The following is a 21611-nucleotide window of genomic DNA, read 5'->3' on the forward strand; positions in this document are numbered from 1 at the left end:
TTCTTCCTGCCTCCACCGCAGATAATTACTATCCTGAATTTGATGCTTATTACTCCCATGATGTTCCTATACTTCAACTCTATATTTATATATCAGTGAGTGACTTTGGTACTGTTCTACATGCTTTTCAACTTTACGTACATGGTATCAGATTGTGCATATCATCGTGCAGCTAGCATTTTTTACTCAATAGTTTTTGAGACTTAACCATGTTAATACAGGGAGTTTAGTTCGTTTATTTTAACCTCAGTTTAGTATTCCATGATATGAATATACCACAACTGTTTACCCATTCTCCCATTGATAGGTATTTAAATCATTTCCAATCTTATGCTATGACAAATGTTGACGCAATGAACATTCTCATAGGTATCTCCTTATAGACATGAGCAAGACTTCCTCTAAATTCGTCTTAGATCATAAGATATGAGAAGATTCAGCTTTACTGGATAGTGCCCAACAGTTTTCCAAAGTGGTTGTACTGATTTGTTAGCAAATTTTTTTCTGCATTCCCTTGACCAACTACAAATCTCTAGGTCCTTGAATTTTCTCTTGTATCAGTCTTAACATCTTACTGGTTTCCTCATTAATTGAATTGCCCTCTGTAAAAAAATAAATAAATAAACCTAGGGACTCTGACAGAAAAAAAAAGTGGTTGTACCAATGTATATTCCCACCACAGTGTGTAATGAACCCCATTGCTCCACATCTGGAGCACTGCTCAACACATAGTGCTGTCAGACTTTAAAGTTTTTGACAATATGATGGCTGTGAAGTGTTATCACATTGTGGGTTTTTTAAATTTATTTATTTATTTATTTGGCTGTGCTGGGTCTTAGTTGCGGCATGCAGGATCTTCGTTGTGGCATGCGGGATTTTTTTTTAAGTTACAGCATGCAGGATCTTTTAGTTGCGGCATGTGAACTCTGTTTTTTTTTTTGTTTGTTTGTTTGTTTTTCCCGGTACGCGGGCCTCTCACTGTTGTGGCCTCTCCCGTTGTGGAGCACAGGCTCCGGACATGCAGGCTCAGCAGCCATGGCTCACGGGCCCAGCCGCTCTGCGGCGTGTGGGACCTTCCCGGACCGGGGCACGAACCCGTGTCCCCTGTATCGGCAGGCGGACTCTCAACCACTGTGCCACCAGGGAAGCCCCACGTGAACTCTTAGTTGTGGCATGTGGGATCTAGTTCCCTGACCAGGAATCGAACCCAGGCCCCCTGCATTGGGAGCGCAGAGCCTTAACCACGGGACCACCAGGGAAGTCCTCTCACTGTGGTTTTAATTTGCACTTATCTGATTATCATTAGACTGGACATGTTTTCATACCTTATTGGCCATTCTGTTTTGCTCTTCTGTGCAGAGTCTATTCATAAACTTTGCACACTTTTATATTGGGCTGTTTTTATTTTTATTACTGATTTGTGGGAGTTCTTTATGTATTATGAACACTAAACTTTTGTTTGTTATATGTGTTGCAAGTATTTCCTCTCAGGCTTTTGCTTGTTTCATTATTTATAAAGACACTTAATGTAAAGAAGTTTTAAATTTTACTATAGTCAAATGTATTGATCCTTTTCTTTATGGCCATACTGTTTTGATCATATTACATTGTCTCTCCATGTCTTCCTCTGAGCTATTTAAGATCTCCTTTCCCCCTCAGGTCTGACAGGTCACTCTCTTCCTCCTTTGCCTGCAGTGTTTGTCATGTTGACGTGTGCCTTTCGCTATGGCCATGATGACTTGGATGTGATTGGTCTGACGTTCCGCAAAGATCTGTATGTACAGGTCCAGCAAGTGGTCCCAGCTGAGCACAGCAGCCCCCAGGGGCCCCTCACAGTCCTGCAGGAGCGACTGCTGCACAAGCTGGGGGACAATGCCTACCCTTTTACCCTGCAGGTACTGACCCCAAGTCCCGGGTAAGGCTTCCAGGGAAGATTAAGAAAGGAAGCTAAAGAAGGAGAACAGAGGAAAGGGGTCCCTGTTTCTTCTGTTTGCTGACCTCCTTCTGATCTTTTAGATGGTTGTCAACCTGCCCTGTTCGGTGACACTGCAGCCAGGTCCTGATGATACAGGGAAGGTGAGGTCTGGGTTCTGAAAAAGAGGACAGGGGGATAAATGGACAAGACTAGAGAAAGGGACAGCTAAGGGACGGGATCAGATGTTTCCTTATAAACCCATGAGGAAGGGAGGGGTAGTGTCAGAAATGAGTTCTTCTTGCTCCTGCCCCTTTGCAGGCCTGTGGTGTTGACTTTGAAGTGAAGAGTTTCTGTGCTGAAAACCTGGAGGAGAAAGTCTCCAAGAGGTATTTCTTTGGTCCTCTCCAAAATCCCTGCCTCCGGCCTGTGCCAGAAAACAGATCTTGCTCTCAGGACAGAAACAGCCCTACTTCTAACCTCTGTAGCACTGTCACCACCAACTCAGATGCCCAGTTCTGATTTCCCTCTGACTTCTCTTCTTTGCTCTAGGGCAAGGGTCAGCAAACTTTCCTGTAAAAGGCCAAAAAAGAAATATTCAGGCTTTGTGAGCAATGTAGTTTCTGTTGTAACTACTCAGCTGTGCCACTGTAGCATGAGAACAGCCATAGGCAGTACGTAAATGAATGAGCGTGGCTTTATTTATGGACACTGAAATTTGAATTTTACATAATTTCCACATGTCATGAAATATTATTGTGGATTTCTTTTCAACCATTAAAAAATGTAATAACCATTCTTAGTTTGCAGGCCATACAGAAACAGGCAGCAGGCCAGATTTGGCCACTGAGCCATAGTTTGCTGACCTGTGGTCTAGATACCTACCTTGAGGGTCCAGAGGAGTTCTCTGACAGAGGCCTCCCACCACCTCCCCTCCCCAAGCAAGGACTGGGCTATGGGGTTAGCATGAGAAAGGTCTGTGGGTCCTAAGGAGACATTCTGGCTGTCCCCTTGGCCTCTACTTAGAGACTCTGTGCGGCTGGTGATTCGGAAAATCCAGTTTGCACCCCTGGAGCCAGGCCCTGGCCCCTGGGCCCAGACTGTTCGCCGCTTCCTTCTGTCAGCTCAGCCCCTACAACTCCAGGCCTGGATGGACAGGGAGGTTTGTGACCCCCATTTAATGCCCCCTACCTTGCAACCCCTCTGACACCCTTTCTTCATTGATCTCCTACTTGGGAAGGCAAGGGTGGAAGCCAGGGTGACAAAAGCACTGAGGAAACGAATTCTAGGTCTTGATCTGGGTGTTCTCCCTCCAGTCTTATAATGGGCCTCTCCTCCTGCTTCAGGTTCACTACCACGGCAAATCCATCACTGTCAACGTTTCCATCAACAACTGCACCAACAAGGTCATCAAAAAGATTAAGATTTCAGGTGAGCTTCTTTTCCTATCCCCCTGCACCTGGTCCCAAATCCAGAGGTCTTTTTCCAGAACTCTGCCCCACTTACCCAGTCTGCATTCATCTAGGCTTTCCCTCCATTGCAGGCTTATCAGAACACGTATCTCTGTTTGTCCATATGCACATCTTAGTATATCATGAGTAATGTGCCCGTGTGCAAGGGCAGCAAGTTGGGGTCTCGAGGATGACTGACTAATTGTAGTCATGTGTTTTTCCCGGCTCTTCAGTTGACCAGATCACAGATGTCGTCCTGTATTCACTAGACAAGTACACCAAGACTGTGTTCGTTCAGGAGTTCATGTGAGCTGGCGCTGGGGCCTGGGTCAGAGAGCCAAGGGATAGGGTGGTGGGACGAGGGCCGGGGTCTGGAGGCAGAGGAGGGGGTTGGGGAAAGAAGGAAGTGGAGAAGAGCCCAGGACTGAGGAACATCAAGGTGAGGGTTGATGTGGAAAGAGGGAGGGATTCTCAAGAGAGCTGGAGGGGGGATACCACAAGAGGATCATCAAGTCCTGAGAGAGGGCAGAGGCATAAGTATTTCCCACCAGAGTGAATTGTTCCCACTCTCCACAGTCAGACATGCCAGCTCTCTTGGATACTCCAGTAGTTTCATGGAATCGTGCAAAAAACTCTTGGGAATGAGAATCACTTAGTTGGCAAGCCTAGCTTAAGTTCATCTCTTCTTTTCCTTTGAAAGGGAGACTATAGCTGCTAACTCCACCTTCTCCAAGAGCTTTGCAGTAACCCCACTCCTGGCTGCCAACTGCCAGAAACAGGGCCTGGCACTGGATGGCAAATTCAAGCATGGTGATACCAATCTGGCCTCTAGCACGATGTAAGCTCAAATGTAACTCCCAACCTTCATTTTCTACCCCCAACCCATTCTGTGTGCTATATGTACAGTTATGAGGTTTCACCTTCAATGAAGCCTACCTGTTTTTAAAAATGTCCCTAGGTCAGTGTTCAGAGCTGCCTCCAGGCAAGAGGGCTGACAGTAAGCTAAATAATACCCATGGGACCAATGGCAGGCTTAGGTCATAGGCAACAAGAAAGGAAAAAGTGGAAAGGAAAAATTCCTTATGTTGTATAATATTTTACAGCTCATAAAGGTCTTACGTATGGTACTGTTATCTTCATTAGAATCCCATTAAAGTAGGCTGGATATGTATTCTTATTCTACTTTACACTTAACGACCCTGAGGCTCAGAGAGATGAAGGAACTTGTCCAAGCTTGTGTAGCTAATAAGTGGCAGAGATGGAAAAGATTCCATCATATGTCATCTGGCTCTAACACTGCGATCTCTACAGCAGCTACTCTCTAGTGAAGATAGAAGTTCAATGCAAGACAGATGAGAAATGGAGAGAAAAGAGGACAAAAAGAAGAAAAATATGATAGGAATTGATATAATTCTACCAAATCATTCATTTGGTCCTATGCCTAACACTTGGAGGCCCTAGTGTAAGATGTGTCTCCCACCAAAAGCCATCTGCCACCATCTAACAAGCATTAATTCCCACTGCCTTTCCCTATGCCTTATCAATCATGTAGCTATGGACTATTATTGCTTGAAAGAGCCTGAGAAATCATACAAACAGCATTATTTTACAGTTAGAGGATCAGCATCCCAGGGCAATGAAGAGACTTTCCCAAGATCGTATAGTTTTCTGTGCCTTATTTTTCAATCAGTGGGTTTTCATTGAACACCTGTTACATGCTTATTCCTATGCTAAGCAATGTGGGAGGATACAAAGACGTTTAAGACAGTCTCTGCCTTCAGCCAATTTACAGCCTAAACGGAGAACAAAGAGGAATTTAAATGCAATCTAACAGTTAAATGTTAGTACGTGTGGTTCAGACTACAAATCCAATAGAAGTTAATAGAAGCCAGCACAGCTGGAGAGGGCTTCCTAGAGGAGACAGAAGGAGCTAGAGCTTGAAGAAGGTGTTGGATCTGGATAGCAACAGAGGAAGAAAAGAGTGTTCCGGGTTGGGAACATAGCCTGTGCAAAGGCTAGAAGGTAGGAATCTGCATGGCACGTTCTGATGATGGAGAGAGCATGGGTCCACTTAGGTTGTATCCCAGGTGTTAGGGAGTTAGGGCAGGAAGGTTAGATTGTTAAGGGTCATGAAAGCCAAGCAGTGTAGTAGTCATATTCAGAGAGGTAGGCTCCTAAGCAGAGGGTGACCTGGTAAAACTGGATCTGAGGAACAGAAGTGTGGTCCCAATGAGTAGGAGATCAGAGCCTGGGAGCCCTGTCAGATGACAAAAGGTGCACTGAATGAATTAACCCCCAGCCCCTCCCCTCCAAACACACAACAATGAATACTACCACCTCCAGTCTTCGACCAGGAATGGACAAGGAACTGCTGGGGATCCTGGTGTCCTACAAAGTCAGAGTCAACCTGATGGTGTCCTGTGGAGGGTGAGTAAGAGTGCAGGGTCTGTCTGGGCAGGGGCTGGGGAGCCACTTCTGTTTTCCTCCCAGTTGGACTGACCCACTCAAGCTATTCCCCACCCCTTCTCCTGGACCAGTTTCCCAAACCTGTGAGCTCCACGAACAAGCCACCTTCCCTTCCAGAAACCCATTCTGTGGTTGAGTTGGCCTTACAATCCTTCATTCCCCTGCAAAATTAGGTTGCTACTAACCATTTCCAGCTGCTAATTTTAGGGTGTCATTCTACCTTCAGCATCCTAGGTGACCTGACAGCCAGGTAAGACACTGTGGGGAGGGGGAACTGGGGCAAGAAGGGGAGGATGCAATCAGGAGACCAAAAGAATGACACAGGAGAAACTAAGGGCATCCCAGGACTGAAAAATTGAGGGAGAGGTTCAGGGAGTGGCCTTGGAGGGAAATCTGTAACTCTACCTTGGGATCCTTGCAGTGATGTTGGCGTGGAGCTGCCCTTGATCCTGATGCATCCAAAGCCATCGAACGGTGAGTGACCAGGTGGGACTCACAGGAACAGTGGTCCCAAGGGTTGGGGACCAAGCCGTTCTGATCTCATGAATCGAGGACTGGCAGTTTGGGTAGAGATTGAATGGCAATAGGTAGGTTGGGTGTCTAGGTTTTCAGGGGAAGTTGTGTGTGTGTGTGTGTGTGTGTGTGTGTGTGTGTGCGTATTGTGTATATGGGAGGGAGAGGGTTAAAAAGGGAGAGGAATGAGTAACAGGACATTTCTTCGGGGAACTTATCAGCTTCAATCCATATTTCCTTCCCTCTCCATGCTTGCTACAGAGGCTGCTAGGTAAGAAAATGTGAGGCCTGGAAACCTCGCCCCCCTTTCCCCACTGCCACTCTCCATTTTATGACGATGGAAATGGAAAAAAGCTTCCCTGGAGTGTTGCTTTCAATAGGTGTGCAGTGGAAACATATGGTTTAGCTTCGTGTCATAGTTCAGTGCTTTTCATACACCCCCCTCTTTCCCTTTTTGCGTCCCCCGCCCTCCACCTCCTGCTCTTCTCCCAATCGTCCTTCCCCCTCATCCCTTCCAGTTTTCTTTTTCCTTCCCCCGGTGCCTCCTCACCCTAACTTCTCCCGTCTTTCATTCTCCCATCCCTTCCCTCCTTCCCACCCTCCATTCTTACTTTCCCTCTGGCCCTCATGGGGGCTTTTGTGCTGGCAGACTGGGGAGGACACAAAGGAAACAAGCCAGTGTGATCCAAGTGGGGCGGGGGCAGCTGAGAGGCGGTGAGGATTGGAGTTGGGAAGCAGGGAAGGGATCACTTCTCTGGGATCAGGAAACGGGAGTGGATGTGGAAGATGCTCAGACAGCTGTTCCTAACCCTCCATTTCCCTCTGCTGCTTCTGCAAGCTCTGAGGACATAGTCATCGAGGAGTTCGCTCAGCAGCAGCCCGGCAGAGAGGAGAGCCAGGAGGCTTTGGCGGCCAAGGGGGATGAGGGCACCTGAGCGCCTGGCTCGGGTGCCTCTGTGTGGAAGCCCCACTGTAACACTCTAATAAATCAGCTTGTCCAGATGTGCCCGCTGATCACTTTGGTATCTCCTCCTCCCGCAGGAGGGTAATGGAACTACCTAGAATAAGCCACCTCCCCACCCGCCACCCCACATCAGTGATTAGATCTCCTGCAGCACGTGCTTTTCCTCTAAACAACCCTGACTTCCCTCTGGCAAGGCCACCTACCCCAGAGTCCTTCAACTTTCCTTCTGGGCCCTGGTCACCTCTGCCCCCACACCCAACTATCCCACTCCCACCTCGGAGCTGTGGGCAGCGCCTGAGGGGACACAGCCCTGAGACCAGCCCTGAAGGCGACGCTGATGGTTGGACAGAGAGTACCATGTGGCCCCAGGAAGCAAGTGCCACCCACCTGCCAAGCATACAGCACACCACAAGGCCCACAGCCGAGGCACCCAAGCACCAGTCTCTGCGCAAATCCAAACACTGCAATCCTTGGGGGTCAGAGCAGCGGGGGTCTGGGTTGGGCTTTGGGAACAGGAAGGTGTGATGGTATGGAATGGAACTGGGGGTTCTCTGGGGAATCAACTTCCTCCTCGCCTAGGGTGACGCTTGACCTACTTATCATCACCCACTTTATGTACAACAGCTTCGAAGGCGCCTGCTGGGTGAGCCCACCGCCAAGGCATCACACAGTACATTTTTGCCCCTTCTTTGGTCAACTTACCCAGGGATTCTTTTTTTTTTGTCCAGGGATTCTTCTCCTCAAAGTTATCTATTGTAAGCATTGAAAAGCTGAGCCAGGACACTTTTCAAGAGCTATTCTCCACTTCTGGGTCTAACACTGCCTGGTATTGGGGGTAGAGGAGGGGTTTGCAGGAGACCTTTGGAATTGACTTTCTAAGATCATGTACTTGGAGGACTGAATAGTGAGTGTTCACTCTCATGCCACTAATCCGGTACCTCAATCACTTAGGCCTATTCATCACAGTAGGGTAGCACCACCCCACATTACCTGTGGATAAAGGAGAAATAAAATGTGAAACCTCCCCAAACTACCAAATCCTGTGCTGTTTCTTATTCTGTCTGCCCTCATCTAATCTCCAGCTGTAACAAAGCCCAAGTAGCCTTGAATCCTTAAATCTGCTGCTCTGTAGGGTCTTCCTTAATCAAAATAGTGTATTGAGATCGGACCTGTCCTAGGATGGTAGGCACTTGGTTTGTGGCCATAGCAGCCACTTTTCAGGAACCCAATTTCCTTGACTCTTTTTATGCCTTTATTAAGTTCTAGCCTTTAAAAAGCTAGTTTCTTTTCTATCTTTCTCCACCTTCTTTCTAAACATTTGTTTTATCCAGGTTCAGCTGCAGCTATGGAATGCAGCTGGCCAGGAGAACTTTTGCAGCCTAATTCTAGCAACATTCATGATTCAACTATTGCTGTGGTTGTCTATGACATCACAAGTGGAAGTTATGCCATGTTTTACTTGAAAAGGGGATTGAGGGAAGCAATAGAGAGGTTGGTAAGACTAGCAGAGAGGATTAAAAAATACAAGCATTAGAGCATAAGAAAAAAAAAGACTAGGAGAGAGAAAGACAGGTACGTTATTTTCTTCAAATCTCTACTAAATGTTTCAACTCTCTGCAACACATTGTCCTGTAGACATCAACTTTTTCAAGGAAACAGATAAGTGGGTAGAAGATGTACGGGCAGAGTATATCATCATCATGTTGGTGGGTAACAAGATTGATCTGAACAACAAAAGGAAAGGTATAACTGCAACTGCTTCTGGCATACCTAGAGCTCAATCCCAATGGGGACGGTCTACTGTGCTCTATTTACTTGGGAGGAGTTACCTGTGTCAGGGATCAGAAAGGTCATGGGTTCAGGGCTTCGAGGGTTCCTGGTCCTAGGGATGCATCTTTACGCCTCAGAAGGGTCTATCCCTATCCACTAACTCTGGGTCAGAAGGGGGTCTTACCACTATCTGGTCCCTTGTATCATTTCTCATTTGTCCAGACAAGTCTCTACCGAGGAGGCAGAAGAAAAATCCAGAGACCTCAATGTGATGTTTATTGAGACCAGTGCCAAATTCACCACTGCTTATTCTTTTGGATAGCCTTGGCTTGTCCTATCGTGGGGGTGGGGGTAAGGTTCATCTCCCCATCATGCAGTGCAAAGGCCTGGAATCATATCTCTAAACCTGACCTTTTCTCTTTCTTTTGCACACACACACACACAGGGCTATTCCATAGCATGGCTTCTGCCCTCACTTCCAGAGGTAATTCCTCTCCACTGAAGGAAGACGAGAGTATCCTTTCTCCCAGCTTTGCTGGGGTAGGGAGGGTACAAGCAGAGAAGGCAAACTTCCTTTGCTGAGTTGATGGCCAGGCCAATTTTTCTGCCTGACTGATACTGAAGGGAAAATGGGACTAACTTCAGCCCAAAGCAGCTCCCTGGTTTGCCTTTAGGTGAAAGGGATCATAAGATAAAAATTCCTTTTCTGTATGTCCTAGAAGATGCCCCTGGGAGTTGAGATTTGACCCTAGCCACTTTATTACCTTCCTTCCTTACCACACACTTCAGTGCTGAAATCCAACTGGAACCCTCCAATGAGTCAGGCATCAAAAACCATTGTTCCTGTTGATAGCTTAGGTTATCTCTCTGCCTAATATGATCAACTTACTGCATTTGGGCTTCCCAGTACCAGTCCTTCTCCCCCAACCTCATGTTTATGGTTTAAATACTTGGCCACTTACTAAGCTCTTGTTCAATTTCTAGGCTTAGGAGTAAAACGGAACCCCTGAAAATGCTATCACTTTCTCTTGACCACTTCTCACAGTTACAGGGTGGAAAGTTCTGGCAGAGTCCAGGAATCCCACCTGGCCGTCTCTGACTGCTAAAACACATCTATAGGGGATGCAGTTCTACAGCAGCTGGGATACCTCAAAGATTGATACAGTTCCTTCTCCACTGTTTTCTTATCTCACCCTCAATAAATGACTGGTCCTTTCACCTCAGCCTCTTATTGTTTGCACCTTCTCCATGCTCTGCCTACACCTCCACAATGCAGTTGCATCATGCTGGTGCCCCAACACAGAACCATTCTAAATACCTCAAAGAACCAATTTAGGGCAGGATTTTTGCCTCTTAGGCCCATGGCACCTGGCTTTTTACCCTGTTTACCACACTTCTTCGATGAGTTGTTTTAAAACCTTTTAACCACAGACAGTTGGGAGAGTCTTGGACCTCAACATTCAGTAGACTCAGCCAATATGCCTTTGTGTATCTCAGCCTCTAGTTTCTTACTCAGATGGCCACTGGGGGGCAGCAGAGCAAACAGGAGCATATATTCTATATGGGGGGATTTCCCAGGAAACACAGAGACAGCTAGATTGATTGTACCTCCAGCTCTGCTCACTAGGATGTTGCCACCTGACAATAGCAGCGAGCCTCTAGAAGAGGTACCATAGTAGAGCTGGGGTGGGATTTATAGGAAGAACCAGAACTTCCTCAAAGAGATATGTTACTACTATTTAGAACTGTTTCCCATATTTGAAGACTTATTCCCCTTATTTTAAAATCCATTAAAAACAAAAAAGAAGCGTGGAAACCCTGGGTGAATAGTGCTCCGCAGAGTTAGTAAATTGGTTGGTTTGTGCAAAATTTGGAGAGAAGAGAGTAGAGTGGCAAAGTGGGTTAACTGTGGCAACATGAGTAGAAGTGGCACTGAAAGTGCAGAGGGGCAGCATCCTAATTGTATTGTGATTTTTTAAATCGAGGTATAGTTGACGTACATAATTGTATTGTGACTTTGAATAAAAAGATCTTTAAGTACAAAATAATAAAAAAAGAAAAATAAAAATTCAGACATCCAGGCTCCACCTCAGATCAAGAGAATCACTCAATGGGGGCAAGGGCCTCAAAATACATATTGAAGCTTCCCAGGATTCTTTCAAGGCAAATTCGGGACTTTCATTATGGGGTACAACTTCGCCCCATACCTCATTAGACAACTTTCTATTCTGAACGGGTACTGTGAACATGCCAATGGAAGTGGCATAAGGCGTGGCCTGGAATCTCTAACAATGGATTGCTAAGAACATAGCAGAAGGTTATTTGGGGGCTGGGGTGAAGACAAGGGGGAAATCAACGAACCAGGTGAAAATTGGGAAGCAATTTCTTACTGCTGTCCCTGAAAAGAAATGCAACCAAGCCTCTCCCTTAGTTTATGTTCCCGACGAAAGAATCTGGGAAAAGAGAAGACAGAAGTATATTAATACTGCCCCCTGCAGAGAAATGGCCACAGCTCATGGGGGAAGGGGCACTGTTTCCTCCAGTACCCCCTCACCCTATACCATTCCTCAGTTATACTGTAGATAAGCTTCCTGGGTCTCCCTAATGTTCTGAGAGAGATAATTGTGAAGTACATATAGTGTTGCTCTGCTGCTTCTAGTGGCTCTTCTCTTTGGAAGAGCTTCTATTTTTATCTCGAAGGCATTTAACACCCAATCAGTATCATCCAAATCAGTATCAAGCAACATTTCCTCAGCATTGTGTTTTACTTTTTTGGAGAGAGAAGATAGAAGGAGGGAGTGGGGGAAAACGGGGTTCCACTGGGGTCTCCAAAGTGTATGACTGGTAGCATAAGGATGGGATGAGATGGCCAGGCAGATTAGGTGGGAGGCCCCCAAGATTTGTAGACGTTAATGAAAATGACATGACATATGTGGAATTGCCTCGCACATGGTAATCAATAAATGTCAGTTGCCTTCTCTAGCAGGGTTCTCCACAGGCTAAGCGATACCTAGACATCATCATCCTTCTCCTTCCAGGGAATGAAGCCCACCTAGAAAACTAGGGAACTCAAAATGCAGTACAGGTGGGATAATGCAGTTGGCCAGCTGGCTCAGGACAGGGCCTCGCTGTCTCTCCATCCTCCCTACTCCACTCTGCCAGGGTGGGGCTGAGAGTAGAGTTTCCCAAGTGGCTTCCCTGAGGCCTAGCTAGCTCGTCCTAGAAGATTCCATGTGGAGGGCTGTGGGTTGCAACTCTCTAGTGCACAGTCCTCTCTTTCTGGCGGTGATAATCTGGGGGAAAGAAGGAGGAAAAGAGCAGGTTATTTTCCAGCCTGAGCTCCCAACTCCCCATCTCCAACTTGTGGGGCCTCTAGTAATTGGTATTTAAAGAGTTCCTACCGAAGGCCCTGCCAGGTAAGCAAAAAAGAGAGCGGCACTTACTATAGGGAAAGAAGCGGACACGCATGCTGATTTCTCGAGCTGTCTTCAGGATCTCAACAGCCTGGAAGGAACACAGCAGCTTGTACAAATGAAGAGATACAACCCAGGACAGAATCATAACAGAAGGAATGTAGTTTGCCATTCCAACCTTCTGGGTCACTAATAGCTGCTTCCCTCTTACCAAGGAGAAATTCTTTCTTATCAGGTTACACATCAGGCTAATCTTATCCACTGTGTCCTACCTGGGATGGCTTCTTGCCTCACCACAGCCCAGGGTGCTGTGCTCACCTTGCTGTGCTCAATATCTTGGAAATCCACATCATTCACAGCTAGGACTTGGTCCCCTTCCTGAAGTCCTGCTCGATGTGCATCAGAGTCTGGAATCACCTGTTGGTAAGGAGAGAATATACATGATCAAGGTGGGATAATTTCAAAGAATGTAAGTGAATTAAGTGCTATTCAAATGTAAGGTACTATCGGTTGTGTGTGTGTGTGAGACAATGCAGGGAAACGGTGGCTTGCCAGGTGGGAAGTTTTAAGTGGCCAAGGGTATCCCCACTATGCCCCTTCTATGAGTCTACTAAATCATCCCTCTCCCCAAGCCTTGGGACATCAGGGTTCTGCAACCTGATAACTTAACAAAGGGAAGTAGCTATCCATATTGTCTACCAGGCACACGCACCTTGGAGATGAAGATGCCTAGCTGGGAGGCCTTTCCTCCTCGGATGTTAAATCCCAACTGTAAGACAAGAGCACAGAATGGGGGCTCAATACAGACCACAAACACAAGAACATCTAGTAGCATCACTGTATGATAGCTTGCCTTGTGTCCCTTAGAGAGGAGTCAGAAGTTGTGGAAGTGGCCTCAGCTTTTCTGCCCATAAAAGTAAGTTTCTTTACCTCCTTACCTGCTTCCCAATCCGTCCCCCCAACCGTGGCCAACTTCAGGGCCTGGTATGGACAAATCTCGCCTGGAATAAGAGGCAACTGTTCCATAAGCTCACCTGAGCTCCAGGGGGCTTCTTCAGTGTGATGATACGGGGCAGAAACTGGGTCAACTCATTGTTGTAGTCTGGGTGGTATACCCTCTGCAAGACACAGCAACCCCAGAAATATTACTACCAGTCTTACTACCTTCATCTAGGACACAACTGCATCACCCTGAAGCCAGGAGAAAGTGAAGTCATGGACTTAGTTTACGTAGAACAGATAACACTGTCCAAATAGGTAGACGGATAGCAGTGGGGAAATGCTAGCCACCCAGTAGCTCCCCACTTCTTTACCTCGACAAAATGGAAATCAGGGCTCTGAATTTCCAGAATTCTCTGGTGTAAGTGGACTCTGGCAGGAGGATTCCATAAGAAGTTCCCAATGGGCCCAGTTGCTCAGAATCTAACTTCTGGCTAAGATTCACTCTCCATTGAACTTTCTAACCCTGCCATCCTACCTTTCATATATCATCCCTTGTCTATGGGGAAAAAAATCCCTTGTACAGATGGTTCCCACCTCATGAGGAGGAATCCATGCTGGGGGATTCTCATAGGCAGGCAGGAAAACCACCGGGTAGTCATCATAAGGAATCCGGCTGTCCATCTCCAGCAAGGCCCTGAAATGGAAGGGTGAATCAAGGCTGACGAAAATGGTTCAAAAGGGATAGTAGCCCAGCGAGTTTCAGAAAACAACCCCAACCCATTCAAAGGCTGTCAGTCTCTAGGCCCGGCCCACTTCTAGGGAGGTGATAAACATTTTGGGAGAGAAGGAAAAAAACTATCAACTTGGCTGAATATCTGGACTCCAAGCAACCTGTTAGGTACACTATAGAAATGATCTCTTTTCTCACAACAATCCTGCAAAATAGATGTACCGTCTTCATTCTAGAGAAGAGGAAATCCGGAACGCGTCTAAAAAGATCTGACTACTTTGGAAATTCAAGGGAGTGCTGACTCCAACCATCCACAGGGACTCGGGGCAAGGTACCACCCCACATTCCCTAATTTGATCAGTAATGGTGGGGGTCCCCAGATCGGCCCTTCCTTTACCACCAGACACCTTCCAGATACCCGTCCCGCATCGTGCCTGAGTCCTGCGCCCACGGCGCTGTAAAAATCGTCGTACCACCTCTCCCGCCGGCAGGCCCCAGGCGCCCCGTACTCCTCTCACCATCAATTCAGCCTGGGACCCGGAAGCGGATGCTCAGCTGAGGAAAAGGGGCGGGGTCAGGGCGCGGCGCGCAGGCCCTCCTCCTCCCCAACGCGCCTTCCTGCGCGCGCCGCGTGCGTGCTCCACGCACAGGCTGTCTGCGCTCCAATTGGCTGGCGCCTCCGAGAGCGGTTTGAAACTTGGCGGTTAAAGCTGCGGTTGGGACAGGGCGGGGGGAGACCGGGGAAGGGACGTTTAGTTTGGTGAGTTAAGGGGGCACACCTTAGCTCAGGATCTGCCTTTCCTGGTACCCTGGGGCTTTGGTTCTTTGTTGTCGTCTCCGCTGGGCTTCTCCTTTTCATTTCAGACGCCACTTCGCTCTCTTCAGAGGGTCGGCTGACTGGCAGTCCTGTCGTGGTAAAGTCTGAGGGACAGTGACTTTCCCGAGGCAGCGATCCCGCTGGGAGCGGGAGGCTGCCACCGTAAGCTACCGCTGACTTCCCTAACCCACCACACCCTCCGAGGAAGGCCGGAACTGAGGAAGAACGCCTTCCCACCCCTGCCGACCTGCTAAACTTAATCAGCGATCATCTTTCCCCACCCCCCCCCGCCGCAGAGACGGTGCCGAGGTAGGATCATGAAGGAAGAGGTGAAGGGCATTCCTGTAAGAGTGGCACTGCGATGTCGCCCTCTGGTCCCCAAAGAGATTAATGAGGGCTGCCAGATGTGCCTTTCCTTCGTACCCGAGGAACCTCAGGTGCGTAGCGAGTCCTGGGCCTGCCTCTGAACAGCTGGGGCCAAATGGCAGTGAGGGGCGTGGTCTGGCCTTTCATTTTTTTTCTTACTCCTTGTCCCTTGCCTTCTCTAGGTGGTGGTTGGTACTGACAAATCCTTTACCTACGATTTTGTGTTTGACCCTTCTACTGAACAGGAGGAAGTATTCAATACAGCAGTAGCACCACTCATAAAAGGTGTATTTAAAGGTGAGGCTGTTTGATTCTTCAAACGATTCTTGAGCATACACTGTGTTAGGCACTGTGATTGCGTGCTGCCAATACGGGAATGGATGAAGCATGAGTCCTGCCTTCAAAAAGCCCACAGCCTAAGAACTAACCCAATATCACTTGTACCCTTGAAACTAGTTTTATACTATATTTGCTTTCTATGGTTCTGCTCATCTTTGACTTGTATATGTTTCTGTTTGTTTGTCCTGGAACCTCATTAGATTCTAAGCTGTTTGATGGGTGCTGATGAGGATCTACTTGAGGCCCAGGCACTGCAAAGCCTGTTGAGGGATTCAGAGATAAATAACTTAGCTTCTGGGCCCTGGAAGAGTTCAAAGTCCAGGGGTAGGAGTGGAAATAGATGACTACATACATACTTTTTAAAAAATCTTTTTATATTTTATTGACATTTATCACTTGTGTTTTTTCTTTTGTGAATTTTAAATTTATTTATTTATTTATTTGGCTGCGTCAGGTCTTAGTTGCAGCACACAGGATTTTCATTGCTTCGTGCAGGATCTTCGTTGCAGCATGCGAACTCTTAGCTGCAGCATGTGGGATCTAGTTCCCTGACCAGGGATCGAACCAGGGCCCCCTGCATTGGGAGCATGGAGTCTTAGCCAGTGGACCACGAAGGAAGTCCCCATACTTTTAAATACATTAGAAATGTTAAACTTTTTGCTCCTATCTTTAAGAAAAAGTATTTTAAAAGTTAAAACCTTTGAGATTTCCTAAAGCCCCCGAATACCCTGGCCAGTTAATAATCTTGATTACAGAAGCTAAGGCTTTAGTGTTATTGAAGACCATGGCAAAGTTCTGAAGAAGGGAGCAGTGCCTGAGAGGTGTCTAGTTGTTATTCTAGTACAGTGGTTATTCAGGATTCAAAGCAGAGGGCTATTTAAAAGAAGTAGAACCATGGCATACTAGTCCCTTAAAGTTGAAAGGGATATTTGTACATCATCTAGTCTAACTTTCCATCCAAAGAAAAATACTTTCTAGCAATATCTCTAAGTGAACTTCCAGCATCTGGTTAAAATTTTTTTCTTTGACAGGGATATCACTGGCTCATAGGGTAGTCCTGTTGATTGGTTTTGGACAACTCTAATTGTTTTAGATTATATTGAGATGAAATTTGCTTCCCCATAATTTCTGCCCAATGATGTTAGTTCATCCCTCTAGACAAACAGAAGCCTTCTTCCAAGCAACAGCTATTCATATTTTTTTTTCACTTCTTAAAATGATGTCATGGCTCAGGACACATTGAATACTTTGTTTCAAATTTTTAAATTATTAAAGCAGTAATCTCAAACTTACAGAAATGTTGCAAGAACAGCATAAAGAACTTTTTTTTCCTGAACCATTTGACTTGAGTTGTTGACCTGATGGCCCCCGAATACTTCAGTGTATATTTGCTACAAACAAGAACTTCTGTCCTACTGTCCTATGTAACTACAATACGACCATCAAAATCATGAAATCAGCATTGCTACCTCACTACCATCTGGTCCTCAGACCTCATTCAAGTTTCACCAGTTGTTCCAATAATGTCCTTTGTTGCAAAAGGATCTAGTTCAAAATCGTATGTTACGTTTAGTTGTACTACTTCTATAGTCTCCTTTATTATAAAACTCCTTCAGTCTTCTTTTGACTTTCATGATCATGACACTTTTGAAGATCACAGGCCAGTTATTTTGTAAACTGTTTTTCAATTTTGTTTTGTCTGAAGTTTATGATTAGATTCAGGTTGTATCAATATATCTTTAGCAGGAATATCACAGAAGTGATGCTGTATTCTTCTCATTGAATTCTATCAGGCAGCACACAATTTTGATTTGTTCCATTACTATTGATGTTCATTTTGATCATTTGATTAAGGTGATGTCTGCCAGACTTCTCCACCATAAAGTTAATCTTTTTCCTATTTACATATTTGGAGGACCATTATTTGATTCTAAGCCTCTTCTAATTAACCATCCCTCCTTTCCTTTAGCCATTCCTAAAAAAAAATATGGTATCCAGACCCTTCATTATCTTGTTATCTTCCTCAGAATGTACCTTTCACAGCTTAGTAAGAACACTATAGTTCTACTTTAGTATTCTTAACTTGGGAAACTATGAGAATTATAGTCTTTAGAGGCAGTATAAAGTAGAAAGTGATTCCAATATCTATGTGTTTTGTTAACATTGCTCTCAGTTGCAGAGATAAAGCCAGTATTTTTCAGTCAGGTCAACAGCACCCTAAGTTTTTGTAAAAAGTACTGAAACTTGGTTTCCCCACTTATTACTATATATACATATCTGTGGTATTACAGAAGATTATGGAATATTATTCTCTTGTCCCAGAGTCATGCCAGGTGATATTAGCAATCTATTACAGTGAAAATCTCAATTTAACATCTTAAGATCTTCCAGAACATCAAGGTCTTCATTTAGGTGAATAAGTTCTTTCAAAAAGAAAAAAAAGCAAAGGACATATATCACATTGAATCATACTTAAATGATGACATTTCTATGAGGAGCCTGATAATACGGTCCAAATGCAGTCTGAGAATTCATATAGGGAGGGATGCTTTCATTGACTGTAAAAAGCAACTTTGTTGCCTTTTCAAATGAAGACTCTGTTAATCAAAGAAATACAGGTTGGAATCCCTTCTATTTGCAGCTTCTAAAACTTTCATTTAATTGCCCTAATTTAGAATTGTTCCAAGTAGAGAGAAAGTAGAATTATAAAACTCTGAATGGCTTTTAGACAGTGACTTGGCCACCTTCATTATCTCAGTCATATCTTTAAGTGTTTTACTTCCTAGCTTTTAAGGGCTATCAAGAGAGGCACACATTCAGGCTTGATATTTTTCTTCTTTGCTTATTTGGAGTAGTGCAAAGTCATGGCACTCATATAACTTTTCTTTGTGTCTGACATTCCTAAGAGACCCTTGTGTTTAGAGAGCAGTCTCAATTTTGTTACAAGTAATTGCTGAAGGAAGTAGAGTGTACTGATTGGTTGAAAATATTTGAGCATCACCGCACATGTGACTTCTATTTTGTCAGGATACAATGCAACCGTCCTGGCCTATGGGCAAACTGGCTCTGGAAAAACCTATTCAATGGGAGGTGCATATACTGCAGAGCAAGAAAATGAACCAACAGTTGGGGTCATTCCTAGAGTAATACAGCTGCTCTTCCAAGAAATTGATAAAAAGAGTGACTTCGAATTTACTCTGAAAGTATCATACTTGGAGGTAAATGATTTATCTTTAATTATTCTGAATTCAAATTTATCTTTGGGTAGAAAAATAAATACAAATCAGGTTTTTCCTGGCATGACTCAAATGAATAAATTGCATTTTTAGTAAATTGCATTTTAATAAATTGATAGAAAACTTACTGGCTCAGTTGGATCTGGCTCCCACCCAGTTCTTTCCCTGTTGTCAGAATAGTCTGTTTAATCCGATTGTTAGAGGAGTTGGCATTCCCATATAAAAAGATAATAGGAATCCTTTAATTCCAGCTTGGCCTCTATTATTGATTCCCTGTAGAGCCTCTAGAAAAATATTTGATATCCCTTTAGTGTTTCGAGGCTTGAGTGATAATGTTGCTACTCCATGAAGAATGTTATAAAAATTGGGTGAAGTATTGAGCTGTGTAAGTGATGACAGAGTGTTTATTCAACAGATATTTATTGAGTACCTACATGTTACAGGCCCTGTTCTAGGTATTTGGGATATATCAGTGAACAAAACAGATAGAAGTCCCTGCCTTTGTGGATATTTTCATTCAATTATATATCAGTATACAAGTAGACTGACCAGCTATATCTAACCTCATGACACCAGAAACACATAGTTAGGGAACTTACGGCTTCTGGGAAACTAGCTGGTTGATTCCATAGCAGTGATAAGATGCCTTATCTTTAAGGAGCAATAATTAAATGTATATAATTTAAACATGCAATTATAAATAGTATGTGAATACTTCATCCTGAAGTTGAATCTCAATATGTTAGTTGGTATAGGAGGTATAGAGGTGGAAGATGGGGAGTTAAACATCATTAAGATTAACCTTCTTGAAACTCTTGATTAACCCAGTTGTGGCCAAGGTGACCAAATGTAAAAATAACTTAGGAACCTGCTATATTAAATAGTAGCAACAGCAATAATAGCAAACAAACGTGGTGCTTACTATGTGCAAACACTGTTTTAGTACTTAAAGTTCTGGTTGTTGTTGAAATATTGGTTGCTACCTCTCCCTTTTGCTTCCCACTTCCACCCTCCACTAAGGACCCATTGCTTACATTTTAACAAAATTGGTGAAGGTGATGTTGTCATGACACCATCAAAGAACTGAATTTGGGCACCCATGTAGCTTTCATCATGTCTGCTATTCCTGAGAAACACTCTCTCAAGAGAGCAGTCTCAATTTTGTTACAAGTAATATGTGAATTTATTCCTATGAGTATCAAATGGTTACATGTAATGTTAAAATCTTTTTCTTAATTATAAAAATAATATGTTTGTTGCAAAAAATTTTTTTAATACAGAAAGTCATAAAGAATTTTAAAAATCACCTGTGGTCCCACCACTCCTCAATTACCACTGTTAACATCTTGTTTTTACCACTTTGTTTTCAACAATACCAGATTTACAATGAAGAAATCTTGGATCTTCTGTGCCCATCTCGTGAGAAAGCCCCTCAAATAAATATACGGGAGGATCCTAAGGAAGGCATAAAGGTGTGTTTTTCTCTCATTTGATGTTATTTAAAAATGTTGGCCACTACTAAAGTTCACACTCCTTTTATTTGCCACTGTGGTTTTAAATGACTACTAACATCTCAGTCCTTCAGATTTTGTGTGGTCCTAATTCCCTTTGTTAACCTAGAATTCCTAGATGGGAACTTTTGTGGGGAAAGAAGTTTTATCACCTTCCTATTACCTCTTGAAGGAATGCTAATATCAATTAAATATTTATTGGCTATTTACAGAGTTCTGAGGCTGGGCTGTCCAGTATGGTAGCCACTAGCCACAAATGGCTATTTAAACTTAAATGAACTAAAATTGAATATAATTTGAAATTCAGTCCTTCAGTTACCAGCCACATATCAAGTGCTCAATAGCTACGTGACTAGTGGCTACTGTATTGGATAGCATAGATATAAAACATGGTCATAGTAAATTCTGTTAGACAACAATGTAATAGACATTGTGCTAGATCTTTGGAATGATATTTAGAAAGTAAGACGATACAAAAATTTTTAATTTATAAGTACCATAGGAAGAAGAGATCGCTTATTTGAGAGGCTTCCATCACATGGTATAGATGTAGGCTGAGGAGCTGTAGCTGAACAAAGTTTGAGGCAAGGTTGGGAGTATTGTATATGGGAGTGGACCAAATCCAGGAGCCAGTGTTGAAAACAGGCAGAGCTTGGTTCTAGCAGCAGCTTGAGTATTCAGGAGTGGGAGAATTTGAGGTGGGAAGTGGATGAGAATAGGGTAGTACAGACTTAGGAAAACTTGGTAAAATAATACTTTATCCATCTTTCTCTCCTTCTTTTCTTCCCTGCAGAGAAAGCTGAAATTTAGGGTGCAGGTGCTTGAGGGGCAGATGCCTATGCTACTGAAATTTTTTTCCTTCTGGGTCATTAGGTCATTAGCCAGGCACTAAAGCAAGGCTTGAAGAATCAGACTTATTTTGAAAGCCTGATAAGCGTGGGATACGGAAAGACAGTTTGGATAGTGGGGATAAGAAACCTGGGTAAAATGCATGCTGTCACCAGAAAGAATGTTGGTACTGAGCCGGCTCTTGACCCAGTACTAAGATCTTTTATATGTCCTATACCAAGGCAGGAATTAAATCCCAAGCACTATTTGAGGGAAAGTTTGCAATACAGAGAAGTGTTAAGTTTCTGACTCAAATTGGGAAGGGTAAGGACAAGTTTGTGAGCACTCTTCAG

General features: G+C 44.5%; 4 protein-coding genes across 5 annotated transcripts in view; 3 read left to right on the forward strand and 1 right to left on the reverse strand.

Annotated features, from left to right (window-relative positions):
• ARR3 (arrestin 3) overlaps positions 1–7348 on the forward strand; it is a 13106-nt gene extending 5758 nt beyond the window's left edge. The window contains exons 6-17 of the mRNA XM_029240604.1: positions 1696–1895; positions 2017–2076; positions 2234–2301; positions 2939–3074; positions 3259–3343; positions 3597–3669; positions 4064–4201; positions 5707–5790; positions 6056–6079; positions 6251–6303; positions 6604–6613; positions 7181–7348. Of these exons, the coding sequence (XP_029096437.1) occupies positions 1696–1895; positions 2017–2076; positions 2234–2301; positions 2939–3074; positions 3259–3343; positions 3597–3669; positions 4064–4201; positions 5707–5790; positions 6056–6079; positions 6251–6303; positions 6604–6613; positions 7181–7277 (1028 nt within the window). The 3' untranslated portion in view covers positions 7278–7348. The remainder of the gene's footprint in view (positions 1–1695; positions 1896–2016; positions 2077–2233; positions 2302–2938; positions 3075–3258; positions 3344–3596; positions 3670–4063; positions 4202–5706; positions 5791–6055; positions 6080–6250; positions 6304–6603; positions 6614–7180) is intronic.
• Positions 7349–8189: 841 nt separating this feature from the next.
• Positions 8190–10567, forward strand: RAB41 (RAB41, member RAS oncogene family). The gene is given in 5 exon segments (XM_029241194.1): positions 8190–8210; positions 8638–8689; positions 8692–8742; positions 8942–9049; positions 9304–10567. Coding segments are annotated over 5 exon segments (327 nt in total). The 3' UTR covers positions 9399–10567.
• Positions 10568–11729: 1162 nt separating this feature from the next.
• On the reverse strand, positions 11730–14707 carry PDZD11 (PDZ domain containing 11). 2 transcript variants are annotated; one of them, XM_029240624.1, is made up of 7 exons: positions 14596–14707; positions 14026–14125; positions 13524–13607; positions 13202–13258; positions 12808–12906; positions 12520–12580; positions 11730–12369 (listed from the first exon to the last, which is right to left on the reverse strand). In XM_029240624.1, the coding sequence occupies exons 2-7, from the start codon at positions 14110–14112 to the stop codon at positions 12335–12337; spliced, it is 423 nt and encodes a 140-aa protein (XP_029096457.1). In that variant the 5' UTR covers positions 14113–14125; positions 14596–14707; the 3' UTR covers positions 11730–12334. The 2 variants fall into 2 exon arrangements, with proteins under 2 accessions (XP_029096457.1, XP_029096458.1); XM_029240625.1 differs by having other exon boundaries at positions 14635–14690.
• Positions 14708–15070: 363 nt separating this feature from the next.
• Positions 15071–21611, forward strand: part of KIF4A (kinesin family member 4A) — a 126245-nt gene continuing 119704 nt past the window's right edge. Inside the window, exons 1-4 of the mRNA XM_029239920.1 lie at positions 15071–15415; positions 15527–15641; positions 18711–18901; positions 20299–20391. Of these exons, the coding sequence (XP_029095753.1) occupies positions 15296–15415; positions 15527–15641; positions 18711–18901; positions 20299–20391 (519 nt within the window). The 5' untranslated portion in view covers positions 15071–15295. The remainder of the gene's footprint in view (positions 15416–15526; positions 15642–18710; positions 18902–20298; positions 20392–21611) is intronic.

This window comes from Monodon monoceros, unplaced genomic scaffold, assembly GCF_005190385.1.
Source record: "Monodon monoceros isolate NGI ecotype Baffin Bay Population unplaced genomic scaffold, NGI_Narwhal_1 Super_Scaffold_22, whole genome shotgun sequence".
Classification (NCBI taxonomy): Eukaryota; Metazoa; Chordata; class Mammalia; order Artiodactyla; family Monodontidae; genus Monodon; species Monodon monoceros.